The 13,947-nt window shown below is 44.1% G+C and overlaps 1 protein-coding gene across 8 annotated transcripts in view; it reads left to right on the forward strand.

Moving 5' to 3' along the window:
• STK31 (serine/threonine kinase 31) overlaps positions 1-13,947 on the forward strand; it is a 482,717-nt gene that overhangs the window by 40,904 nt on the left and 427,866 nt on the right. For all 8 annotated transcript variants that reach the window (XM_029589101.1, XM_029589104.1, XM_029589105.1 and 5 more), the window contains one exon: positions 9,251-9,303. In XM_029589101.1, coding sequence (XP_029444961.1) covers positions 9,251-9,303 — 53 coding nt within the window. The remainder of the gene's footprint in view (positions 1-9,250; positions 9,304-13,947) is intronic.

A 13,947-nucleotide genomic window follows, 5' to 3' on the forward strand; every position in this document is an offset into this window, starting at 1 on the left:
TGTTGGAAACATTTCTATGAATGCAAGTATTGTAGAACTGAATTGCAGGTTTTATGTTGGGATTCTGTCCCATTCAAATATAAAATAATTTTCATTGATATACTTGGATAATTTTCGTGGTGGTTTTCTTAGAAGATTGAAACTGGTCAGGGGTTTCTTTGTTACTTAGAAGGGTCTTATATCTAGACATGCCACTGACATACATGCCCAGAACTTTGTAATGATGGTGCAAAATATTTATAGCAGTGCCTCTTGCAGAAATGGGACACCTCCATTCCTAAAGCATGTGTAGAATTTGGTAACAGGTAGGTGTGGAGAGCCATTGGACCTCCACCAAGATCAAATTAACAGAGTGGTTTCTTAACAGATTTTCTTAAACAAAACAAAAAAAAAAACATGTTGTGGAGGGATATGTGCACCTAACCTCTTTCCACATCTCTCTTTTAGTGATGTGGGTCTGTGTCAAACATACCTCCTTCCCCCCCCCCCCAGTGTGTGTCTCTCTCTCCCAGTCCATTTCTACCAATCTGTCTCTCTCCTTCCACCAGTCTCATTCTTTTTTCCCTCCTCTAATCCATCCTGCTCAATCTCTTTACCAATTCATCTCCTACCCTGCCAGTCTCCTATTGTCTTTCTCCCTCTTTCTGCCTGTGGTTTCACTACGTAAGTTATTGAAAATAAGTACATTCATGCATATTTCTCCTAGGACAAGCAGGATGGTAGTCCTCATGTGGGTGACATCAGATGGAGCCTGAGCCGGAAAACATCTGTCAAACTTTCTAGAACTTTGAATAGGCCATGCTGAGCATGCCACTGTCCACATGGTGCCCCTCTTTAGTCTCTCCTTTTCTGTGGGGTGATCATCTCGCAGAGGTGGAGCTTGCGCTGTTTTTTTTTCTTGGAAAACTGCCATGTTTGAGTTTTTTCTTTCTTTCCACGCTGGGTCCCTCTATTCTTCCCAGCCTTAGCTAGAAGGCATCACTGTAAATTACTCGTTCTTTGCAGTTGATTACAGACCGTGCCATCTCCCAGTGGCCATCGGACTTTAGTCTTTTTTTTTTTTTTTCTTTCCTGTGGCATCTGATTTCTGCTGTTGCCCCCAGTGCCCTCAGGGTCACTGCCAATGCAACCCTTGCTGGTGCCCCAGGGATCCTCGTTGCCATGGGGGCCACCAGTGCAGCCCTGGCCAGAGACCTTACCCATCACGGATTCCTCAGATGAGGAAGGGATGTCGAGGCCGATGGTTTTTCTTCCACAGTCAACACCATGGCTGGCGTTGCCCAAGCTGCTGTGTCCATAGATGCCTGCAGTGTGCCCGTGCCCAAGAGTGCAGTTAGGGCTCCCCTACCAGTGTCTCCGGGCGATCAGTGATGAGGATGTCCCTTATGATCTGTGGGAGGACAAGGCTTCTGTATCCTCCTCAGAAGATTCTAAGGACCTGCCTTCTGAGCCCCCTCCAGAGGACCTGACATTTGCAGACTGTCTGTGCCGTGGTGGAATTGGTTCCCTTCCAGCTCCTAACTGAGGCACAAGATGCTGGAGGTCCTTCAGTTCGTGGATGTGCCTAAGGAGGTGGTTGCAGTTCCAGTACATGACGTATTTAAGGACTTTTGTCCAGCTCTGGGAGCACCCCATCTCTGTCCCTCCAGAAGACCAACGCAGCACCAGCTTCCACACCAGTCCGTGGAGATAGAATCTGCCCTCAAAACAGTGAAGAGGCCTCTTATCCATGCCTCTGCTCCCCCAGGCCATGATCACAAGGCCCTAAACACCCTGGGGAGGGAAGTATTTCAGGGCTCCATGTTGGTGGCTCGCATTGCCTGTTACCAGCTGTATATGAGCCAGTATTCCAGAAACCTCTGGAAGCAGGTGCAGGACCTAATGGACAGTCTTCCTCAACAGCTTCAGGAGGAGTTGGAGTATGACCAGCACAAAGTTCAGTCCACTTCGAGTGGGCATCAGTGCTTTCTGCATGGCATGGCTTAGTGCCTCTGACCTCCGGCTGGAAGTGCAAGACTATATAGTGGACTTGCCCTGTACTGGGGATAAGATTAAGGAGTCATAGCACTGCTGAAGGATCATCATGAGACTCTCTAGCATCTTTCAGCCAGCACCTCAGACCAACATTCCTCTGGCAAGAAGTCCTCAATCAGGGACCCAGACACCCTTTTTACCATCCTAGGAAGTATTACCCTCTGGCAGGTAGGGCACAGTCTCAGAAGGCTGGCCCAGAGCTCGCCTGAGGCAGTTGCATACTCCTAGGACTCAGCCAGCACCTCCACTGATCCTGAAACAAGAGGGCAAGTAGTCTGTGATCTGGACAAAGACAGGAATTTAAATGTATCTGAATGAGTATAGATCACCTAGGACAGCGATTCTCAACTAGTGTGTCGCCATGCACCGGCAGGAGTTGTGTGCTACTCACAGCCAACGGGGCCAAAGAAATGAAGACCGGCACCGCTAGTTGGCCACCAGAGACCAGGCCAGTGGGGCTGAAGATCGGAGCTGCTGTCTGCCGCCGGCGGAGAGTAGGCCAGCGAGGCTGAAGACGAGCTGTTCAGCTGGAGGCTTGTGTGTATTTGAGATTGGAAGGGTGCTTCTGTGTGCCTGTGAGGCAGGGAGAGAGAGAGAACAGAGTGGTTGTAGTCCCTAAGGAAGAGGACCGTGAGGATAGCTTCATCAGCTGCTGCTGCTTCTGGTGTGGCCTGCAAGGGAAAAGAGTAGAAGAACTGCTGGAGAGGATAAAGGTGGCTTTTTAAGTTCCTTTTTCTTGATTGACTGCCATTTAGATTATTGGGTAGTATGTGATGTCTGTTTTTGAAATATTTTATTGGTGTTTGAAGAATTTTTAATAATTTGAGAGTTTTTAATATAGATTTGTTCAGCTGTTTAGAAACATTTTTTCATATAGTTTTAGTTATTTCTGTGTGGGAATCTATAACAGCTTGGCTTTTTCTGTTTTCCTAATGGGGGGTGTATTGGTATTTAGGGCCTGGTTTAATATTTGTAGTGCTATTATAGGTAGGGTTGTTCCATTTGAGTGTATGCCATAATGCAGGTGTAATTTTGTGCGGATTAGTTTGTGTACATTATTACAGATCCTGGGACTTTGTTAGGTGCTGTATTTGTTTCCATGTCTCCTGGTTTGCTCTGCATGCAGAGTGGCTTTTTTTGGGTTTTCATTCCAGTTTGTCTCCATATTTGTAATTTGTGGTTTTTCTGTACTTGGGGAAGGTTGATCTTGTGTGTATGACAGAGGTGAGATATTTAACTAGCATGTAGGCACATAAAATACCTCATTTTATTTGTTGTCGTTTCTCAATTGGACATGCATTGATGATCTGCTGTCTTTTTATAAGTTGGGCTATTGCGTCTGGGAGTAGAGGGAGTTTGTGTTGCTGAGAACACCAGAATATCTTTTTTTTTTTTTTGTATGGTGAGCTGTATGGGGAATGTTCTAGTTCTGCTTTATACCCGGTGGGGGTGGGGTTAGCCCTGTGACTGTCAAGTGTTCGGTGTGTCTCGCATGTGAGAACTTTATCAGGTGTGTCCCGACATAAAAAAGGTTGAGAACCACAGACCTAGGATGTTAGTTTCTCAATATGGAGCAATCCTCCAGCAGTAGTATGCTCAATGATTTTTCTTAGAGGGCAAACCCATGCATTTTTATTATGGGGATAAGAATGATCTTTGGCTCTTTCACAGTCCTGCTGTATTAATCATGAAAAACAGCAGATTGCAGAATGAGTGGCAGCATGATCTGGGAAACCTTTATGGTGCTCAAATAGGCAGAAAATCACTGAGCTGGTTAGTGATTCTTGGGATAAATGATTGTTCAGATCAACCAGGTGAGCAGAAAATTCAGACTTAAAGGGAATTAAACTTGAATTGGAGATTTGTTAGGTTTATCTTCATTAGGGAATTCCGGTCATCTGTTCACTGCCCTCAGCCCACCAATTTAGACTTCTGTAGATTATTCAGTTTCTTCAGGAATTGTGGGCAGTAGCCACAGGTGTTTGCTTGAACTGGAAAGAAACCTTTTTGTTATCCTTTTCTTCATGTGTATTGCCATTTTCAGTACAAATAAAGATGGGAACTTGCTAGCAGAAGTAACGCTGGCAATACTTTTCTGACAAGACAACTCATGGCTTCCAGTATTGGATCTGAAGGAAGAAAGATCTCATGTTGCCAGACTTGGGACAAGATCTTACAGGTTAATCTGTCTGCCGTATCTGAGGTTGTATACTGAAAGTTGGGGGAAAAAAAGCAATTGAATTCTAAGAACTAACCTAATTTTAGGCTTATTAAGAGGCCAGAAAAACTAACATTAAAGTTTTATGTTCTTTCGACTTATTTTCTCTGTGGTGCAAATGCAAGCATACTAAGGAATCCAGATCCTATTAGGTTTTGTTGTTTTTATTTTAGTGCCTAGTCTTAGGATTCAAAACAAATGCACTGAGGCTACATGTGATTGCTACTTCTAATATTTGAGATTTGATTTGTCCCTCTAGATCAGAGCTTCCCAAACTGTGGGTTGGGAGCCCAAATGGGGTCACACAACCTCCAGCCAGGGTCACAAGTGCCTCAAAGGGCAATCCTCTCCAGACATCACCAGCAGCAGAAGTAGTGGAAATCAGCATGGGATCTTTGAGCTAGCATGCACTCTCAGGTCCTGCAGTGGTCCTGCCCTTGCTTGAGTTTCCATGTTAACAGGAAGCCATGTGTGAGGAGGAATTGGGGCCACTGCAGGGCCTGTTTTTACTGGTTCACAGAACCTGTGCTGACTTCCATTACTAATACTCCTGCCAATTGCAGATCAACATCAGGCATTGCACCAGCCATTGGAGAAGAGTGGGTACAGTGTACACAGGTCTGTGCAGGTTGTCACTTCTTCTCTATATCACTGAACTTAAGAGAAAAATGTTATCCCTGTCATCAGCCTACCCTCTCTTCCCACTAGCTGTCATCCACTTATCGCCTGAGGCCCAAAGGGAAATGTTGCTACTGATCCTAGTCAAGGGGATGTTTGGATGGGGGCTGTTTGAAGGGAAGGATCAGATACAGGAAGAGTTGCATCAGTGGAAGGTGAAGGGGGGACACGAGAGGAGCTAGGGGTGAGAGCATCAACTGGGGGAGCTGTGTGAGAAAAGAGAGGAAGGGGATGACAGATCAATTGGGGTTACAAAAATGGCTTGGAGGTGAGAGATTCAGTGGGGAGGATGTAAAAAACTGGAGTGGGTGAGCGAGAGGTTGGGAAGGGGAGAGGAACTGGGGGAGGTAAGAGGGTATCAGTTGGAGGGGCGGAGGGGGATGGAGGTTGACAGAGGGGATCAGTTGGAGTGGAAGGATTGTTGGAGGTGACCTACACCCCCGCTAATTAGGTTTGCTTGTCTGGGGTTGTGTGAATTTTCAAGTGCTAAAATGGGGTCACATTGGCTAAATGTTTGGGAAGCCCTGCTCTAGATTCTCTTTTAAATGTGGCTAGATTGTTTAGGACATCAGTATTGCAGAAGCCCAAGTTTGCTGTTTTAAATGCTCCCATGGAGCCTTGTTTTAGTATTTCTTTTACTTTTTTTTTTTTTTTCCCCCCCCCCCACAAGGTAACAATATATATGCAATAAAAATTAACATTTGTTATATCCAGTTTCTTCAATTATTTACCTCATATAACTTCTTGTTTTGCACACTATCACTTCTTAATCCTCCCTCCCCATAATCACCTCCTCTATTACAGTCCATAGCTCATGAAGGTTGAGTTGAACAATCACATTCATAAGCATAAGTCGCTGATATTTGTCCTGTAGCAACTGCCAGGTTGTATATCTTTGCCAATGATCCTGGAATTTGGGAGTTTGTTGCTGCCTTATAGCCATCAATCTACTGAGGTACCACAGTCTTTAGAGGACCTTTGTCTTATGAGGCGCTACTTCAGCATGTGCTGCTAAGATAACTTGATGTATCAAATACACATTCTGCACTTTGGCACCCCCGTGGAGATGTTTAGTAAGAAAATTAATGGGTCTGAAGGTACTTGTTCCTCTGTTATTTCAAATATGAGCTGGATGACCATAGCCCAATACCTTTTGAGTAACTTCGCATTCCCACCACACATGCAGGAATGTCCCCTTTCCCCCATACTCTCTCCAATATATGTCAGTGTGTGCTGGGTAGTATCTATGTAGTTTCTCTGGGGTAAGGTACCATCAATACAACATTTTATAACTTTGCTCCATTATGGAGGCGGAGCAAAACATTTTCTAGCCGCATTGAAACAGGTTTAACCACCTTTGAGGGTTCAATTCAGTTTTCAAATTTTTCTCCCATTGGCGAATGTGAGGAGGAGATTTTATAATATGCTAAATTAAGATTTAAATCTTGGAAATTACCTTCTTAATTTTCCCTGCTTGATTGCAGTAACCCTCAAATAGGATCTCTGTAAAGGGAAATCATTTTCTCACCGATTGCTGAGATAAATAGTGACTAAGCTGTAAAAAAAAAGAAATGATCTGTCGACGGAATCCCATTTTGTTCGGCTACACCTGAGAAGTCACGAAGTTTACCCCTTTGCCACACATGTTCAAAGCTGATACATCCCGTTTGTGCCCACCTTCTCGCAATGCCCTGTGAGTTCCAGGACTGAATCCTTTATTAAAGAAGATGGGAGAGTTCATGTACAGTGATCTTATCTATCTCACCCTTCTATCTATCCCAAATTCTTAAAGTAAGTGTGATTACTGGGGAGGTAATGACTGGCTTTCTTCTAAGTTTGTGTGGTAGCCACACTAGGGAGTTCGACTGTATACTATCTAAAAGATCTGTTTCCAATTGTACCCACCGTTTATGGCTTCCTATCATATGCCATTCTATAATAGGGCGCAATTGTGATGCTACATAGTATCTTAATAAGCATGGTACCCCCAGTCCTCCCTTCTCCTTAAGAAGACATGTGACTTTACCACTTACCCTCTGAGGACATCTTTTTCCATATGAAGCGAAATAGTTGCTTCTGCAGCCTTTCAGGGACTTTTCCTTAACCTCAATAGGGAGAGTTTGAAACAGAGATCCCAATCTAGGGAGAACATTCATTTTTATGGTTGAAATTCTACAGAGCCATGATTCAATTTGTTCCCAATTTTGAAGATCCTCTGCTATCTTCTTTCCATGTTGAGTCGTAGTTGTTTTTTAAACAGCTCATCTATATCCAGACCTATCTTTATGTCTAAATATTTTATTGTCTTAGTGATTGCTCACAGAATGAGTGAGCTGCAGAGGTCAAAGCAAGAAGGAAGAGCACCTTCCACGTGAGATACCATAACTCGCAGGAATGCAGAGGCTCAAACGGAGATTTCATGAGACATGCTAAATCCACATTAAGGTCCCAAGCAGGGGCCGGGGGGACGGAGAGGGGGCTTGAGGTGAAACAAGCACTTCATAAAGCGCACTACCAATGGTTGTATCGAAATAGACATCCCCTGTACCCTTATGGAAGGCGGCCACCTCTCTGACATGCACTCTAATGGAGGACGTTTGTAGACCCAACTCCGAGAGATGCCAGAGGTAGTCTAAAAATTTCGTAGTGGGGCAGGTAAAGGTTTCTAATGCCTTCATGATAGGGTGGTCCTTCGCACTCCATCCTAAATTCCAGCTGAAACGACTGTCAATGGTGGCTAGGCCTCTCTACCTTACAGGGAGGGCACCACTCATTCTAGAACCTTGTCAGGTGATGTTAGTGACAGATGTTTCCACCAAAAGATGGGGAGAGCACACTGGTGCCTTGTGAACCCAAGGGGCTTGGTCATTAGTGGGAAAACCAGTTTCAAATTAACCTGGTTGAACTGCAAGTGATTAGATACACCTTAAGTGCCTTCTCCCATCTTCTTGAAGGGAAGCTGATTCGCATTCAAATAGACAATCAAGTAGCTGGGTTCTATGTCAACAAGCAGGGAGGTGCACTCTGAGGTGGCCATAAAGAGATGGTATTGGGCGTGCCCTTCCTTCCGGCGAACACAAACACATCAGGTCACGTCAGCAGGGTATTTTGCCCTCATGAACGGTCCCTTCAGAAGTCAGCAGCCAACACTGTTCGACCTTTGGCAGGCTCCTTCAATTTATCTCTTCACGACAGAGAAAAACAGAAAAGTGGAAAGGCTTTGTTCTAATCTTCCTAGCGATCTCAGATCTGCTCATGATGCTCTTCTGGATCTTGTATATGCTTTTCAATTGGTTTCCGGAGATTCCTTCATTGCGATTGATCAGACATGCTAAGGCTCATGCCTGTGGTTTTGTGAAATATCACAATGTGAAATATTTTTCCAGTTAGGCTGCTCCAGTAGGTTGAATTGAAGCAGTTTAGATGCGATTTGAAGTCACCTTTTCTCTGGGGGAGAGAGCATTGTTGGTAGTCATTTGGTATTTTTATGTTTGTATGTGAATATTATAAATTTTATTGCAACCCGTTCTGGGCATTTCGGTAGGATGCATAAAATATCAAAATAAAATCTTCAAACTGTTGTAATTTTTCACATATTTGCAAGGACAAGTTTTGTGGTTACAAAGATGTAAATATGTTCTGCATTAGATAAAAGTGGGTAGAGACAGAATTGTGTAGTTCACAAATTTAAGCAAAGCAGGGATTATGGTGTCAAACTGTCTTGAATGTTGCTGACAATTAAATTCATAATTCACTAATATTCCTCTTGGTGTAGTGGACCTGGAGTATGACTTCAGATGCTCCCCTTTTTTTGAACATGACACATGTTTTAGAGATGTAGCAATTTTAATTGTAGGACTCTTGAGCTGCTATTAATCTTGCAAAGATTATCTGGTATTTTAACTTCCTATGCATGCATTAGGGAATGATTAAAAGAAAAAAATAGCCTCTTCTCAAGAAAGATTGTTCTATGATTTTTGTCACTTCATTTTGAATCTCTTTATTATCCAAAATCAAAACTGAAAACACACAAGCCAGCATTTTTAATCTTTCCTAATTTTTTTCAAGATGCACACAGAATAGAAATTGAAGAGAGCATGTAAACAGTGTCCCTCATTAAGTGATTGCACCTAGTTGATGAATTAGCTTTATTTTACATTTTCTTTCCAGAGTATGTTAAATTGTACCATGGTGTGTTTGGTAAGTATGGAATCCTAGTGTTTACAGTGGTGAATTTTTGTATTGCTTGTCATAATAGAAGATAGCATATACATGGAGTGGAATTAATGTCAAACCTTTTTTTGTTTGTCCTCTGTCTAGTTGAGGATGTTTTTGGATGCCATGTTGAAGATGGTGTGACATTTTGGGCACAGGTAATGGAAAGACTCTCTTTTAAAGCTAACACTACATTAGCAGTTTTGTTGAAACCTTTATTGCACCCAAAATGTTTTATATGTTCCTCAAATTGTGTTCCTTAGGATAAGAGAGATGCAGTTAATTACTGTAGTATGCTAGACTGGTTAGCTGGTAAGCATAGTGTGACTCTATGGAGTCATCCTTAACTTTTTTTTAAAGACTTGTCTGCTCCTTTGTCTTATTTGTGCCCCTCACCTGGATCCACTGCTCTCTCATTTCCTCACCCAGTGCTGACAGTGTTTGTCCTCTTCCATCACCTTTTCCCCACTCCATGAGTTACATGTAATATATCATGCACACACTCCTGGTCTCACTCTGCCTGGGAATAAGTCAGAGGCTCGAAGAACTTAGAGGGGGAAGATGAACAGGTACTATGTGCCAAATGATACTCCTGGGGGAATTCTGCAAACTTTATATTGGTCAAAATAACACAATTTACATGAGTCTTTAAGTAACTACATCTTAAATTATTACAGAAAAATGTTGCTTAAAATTCTGCAACTTTTGTATTTTGAGCAGAATTTCCCTAGAAATTCACTTGTAAGAGTGTCCCTTCCACTCGCTCTCCCTACTCCCCTGGCCAGTTTGCCCTCTCAGGCCCCCAACTCCTCCACCTGCCAGTATCTCTCCCCTCCACCTCTAGGCTCAACTCTTTCCACTCTATTGCCAGTCCCAGACATTGACCCTGTTCTCAGTACTGTCCCTCACACACATGCTCCCTCTCTCTAATACACATACACACACCCTTATACAGGCTCCCTTACATACACAATCCCTTTTTCATACACACGTACACACTCCTTCAAAATCTCCTCATATAGGCACCCACCCTCTTACCTCCTAAGCTCTCACACCCTCCTGCTCTCACCCTCCCTTCCCCTCTGACATACATTCTCTCTCACTGGTACGCTGCGGGATGCGCTCTGTTCGCGGCGAAGATGAAGGCCCGGTGCGCCATTCAACACACGGGGGCCTTCCCTTTTCGCCACGAACGGTGTGCCGGGCCTTCATCTTTGCCGCAAACGGAGTGTGTCCTGTGGGATGCGCTCCGTTCGCAGCATGCCAGGGTCTCCTCTGCTATTTTCTGCCGTGCTGAGATGCCCCACTCTTGTGATGGCCGCTGTCCATGCGCTTCCGGTTTTGGAGGGAGGAAATAGGCGAGGCAACAGTGGAAATCTGCGGGTAGGGGGAATTCTCTATAAATTCAGCAGTAGCGCAGAATTCCCCCAGGAGTTACCGGGGCCTGGCTATTCATGCTCTACATGCTACCTCAAGGCTAATGCAGTAGCTAGGAAGAAGAGGCATGCATGATTACACATGTTCTGAGAGGAGTTTCTACATGTTTTGAGCCATTGCTAGTGTCTCTTGTTGCTGAGAGCAAAACCCAGATGCTGGTCTGGGTCTGAGCATCAGGCAATGGTGACTCTTTTTCGTAGCACAGCTGATCAGGTCTGAAGGCATACAGTTGTCATAGTGGTTGGAAAACACTGCTGTAGGGGCTAGGAACAAAAAAAAATGGGTTGGACAGCAGGAGAGGGAAAATTGTGGGACTTGATGGGCAAGAAAAGAAAGGTAGAGGAACAGATTTTAGGTAATGAGAAGGAAGAAGGGGAGAGCTACAACTCAATGTAGAAAGGGTCCTGGGGCAGTCCATTCTGCTCTCTCTCCCTGTGGGAGACTATACTAGTGAGGAAAGATGTTTGAGCCTGATACCACCCTTCCTGCCAGGTGGTGATGCTTTCAGAACCTCAAAGTGAGGACTTTCCCCAACTATTTTATATTTTAAATCTACCACTTTGAGAGTGAGGAACTTTTGCTTCTCATGTTGCAGGCAAGAAATTCTACAGTGAAATTTGCAGCCCAATTCCAATATTAATAGAATCCATTACAACCACCATATTAAATACAGAAGAACTGAGTTTCCTTTGCCCTCAGGCAGGCCAGTCCACACAAGTGGGTTATGCACCTATACCAGCAGATGGAGACTGAGTAAAGCTGGTCCCAAAAAACAGGAAGCTGATCTTGTGGCAGAAACGCAAGGAAAACAGAAGTAGATCGGTGTCAAAGTTTTTTATTGGACAATCCATCAGCCCACCAGTATGCTTTGTCTCCAGCAGATGATGGACATTCATTTCTCTAATGGAGGTTGATTGTGATTAGAAGAAAAAAACGTCTTTGGATACCACTTGAGCTCCTGAGGTGATATCAGTGGGTCCCTCCCTCAATTGAGCATTTTCAGGCCTACCTCAGGCATGGCCTTTCTTTTTTTTTTTTTTTTTAAGTTGGAATCAGGGGGGACTTGGTGGTGATGGTTTGTGCCTTCTCCCACAGGGAAGTCTGAACTCAAGCACACAAAAAAAAGAGAAGAAAGTATAGGGAGGCTTGTTTCCCTCCTCCTTTCCTTACTGGGTCTCCTTCTTTCGGAACTGGATGTTAGGCATCCTTCCCAACTTCCCTCTCGCTTCTCTGTGGATTGTAGTGTAGACCAAAGGTAGCACAGGCTCAGCAGGTTGAGCAGCCCTTGGCTAGGCCCCACTTGAAAGGCTGTTTCTTCACCTGCATGGTAGGCTGCAGTGACGTTTACCTGCATGCTAGTGAGTGATCACGCCGCATGGGAGTGAACAGATGTATGTAACCAAGTGCGCGCGTGTACTTGGTTACATAAGGCTGCGACCTGCATTTGTGCATGTTCTTTAGTGCCAGGGTGTTTCGTGTGTACGTCCACAGCCTGGTTTTGGGCACATCTTTACGTTCACAGGAACTTGTGTGTATTATATTTGAATCACAATCTGGGCGCATCCTGTCTGGGCACATACTACTTGGGCGCATATTGCATGTGTAATTCTGCACATGGTTGGTGTGTACAGGCGGCTGTCTAGCACACAGCGTCAGGGACACAGAGGTCAGAGTCCAGCTATCTATGCGGCTTGCCATATAAAGGCAATACAGCCATTGCTTTCTCTAAGCCTGTGTCAGTGCTATTTGGATGAGGTGATTTACCTACTACAGATCCTGGGCCCTCTCCTCAAACTGAGGGGAGTTGGACAGAAGGCAGTATAAAGAATGTATCCCCTCCTACTTTATTTCCTGTGACAGACATTCTTGAGAGATTTGGGACAGTTAGTGTTTGGTTTGAGCCAATGGGCCCCTGGTAAGGATCCATCCTCCTTTCCCTAGGTGGAAATATATTTTTTTTAACAGGTTTTCCAGATCTTTCTGCAGGGTTGCCCAGCAGAGTTGTGGATACCTTCTATGATCCAAGAGGGACTACTACGCCTCGAAGATACACAACCTTGTATTCGATGCCAAAGCCCTCTTCAGCTATGTAGCCAACCTCACACAATTAAACCAACCAGAGATTGCTCATGACCAAGCTCAATCGAAAGCGGAAGAATTAGCTCTATTCTTCAGCAACAAAATCAATACTCTTCTATCACAGCTCCCCACGAACCCCACTGTTCCACTAACCACTCCTCAACCCTCAATCAACTACACTCAGTTAGAAGAACTTGACACAACTTCATCCATTGAGATCCAAGGAATTCTTAGGAAAATGAAACCTTCCTCTCACCCTTCAGATCACATCCCAGCCAAACTACTACTATCCATTCCAGAATCTATCTCCAAAACCTTGGCAGATATCATAAATTGCTCCCTTACACAAGGATTCTACCCTGACAACCTCAAACTTGCCTCACTCAAACCCCTGCTCAAAAAACCAAATCTCGACCCAAACGATTCTAACAACTTTAGACCGATAGCCAACCTCCCATTCATAGCCAAGATAATGGAAAAATTGGTAAACTCACGTCTCTCAAACTACATTGAAGATAATAACCTTCTATTCCCATCACAATACGGATTCCGTAAAACTTTAAGCACAGAAGCCCTCCTCATCTCTATGACTGACCACATCATCCTAGGCTTAGACAAAGGACAAGCCTTCCTTCTGATACTACTCGACCTTTCGTCCGCATTTGATACGGTTAATCACTCCCTTCTCATCAACCAACTAACAGCCATAGGTATCTCAGGCACTGCCCTATCATGGTTCAGAACCTTCCTCAGCAACAGAGGATATAAGGTTAAGATTCATAATAAAGAATCCTCTCTTCACCCCGCGTCAGTAGGAGTCCCTCAGGGCTCATCCCTGTCTCCTACCTTGTTCAACATTTATCTGTTACCCTTATGTAAACTTCTCACCGACCTCAATCTCAAACACTTCCTCTATGCAAACGATATCCAGGTCTTGATCCCCATCGAAGAGTCACTCGCAAAAACTCTGTCTCACTGGGAAACCTGCCTCCAAAATATCAAACAGCTTCTCACAAGTCTCAACCTGATACTAAATTCATCAAAAACGGAACTTCTACTCATCACACCAGAAAACAGCTCCCTCACACTCACCCATCCTACCGTACCAAATACTACACAAGTAAGAGACCTAGGAGTTCTAATTGACAATCACCTAAACCTGAAAGCCAACATCAACAAAACCACCAGAGACTGCTTTTATAAGCTCCAAGTGCTGAAAAGAATACGACCTCTCTTCCACACACATGACTTTAGAACGATTCTACAATCAATCATTTTCGCAAAGC

This window comes from Rhinatrema bivittatum, chromosome 2, assembly GCF_901001135.1.
Source record: "Rhinatrema bivittatum chromosome 2, aRhiBiv1.1, whole genome shotgun sequence".
Taxonomy (NCBI): Eukaryota; Metazoa; Chordata; class Amphibia; order Gymnophiona; family Rhinatrematidae; genus Rhinatrema; species Rhinatrema bivittatum.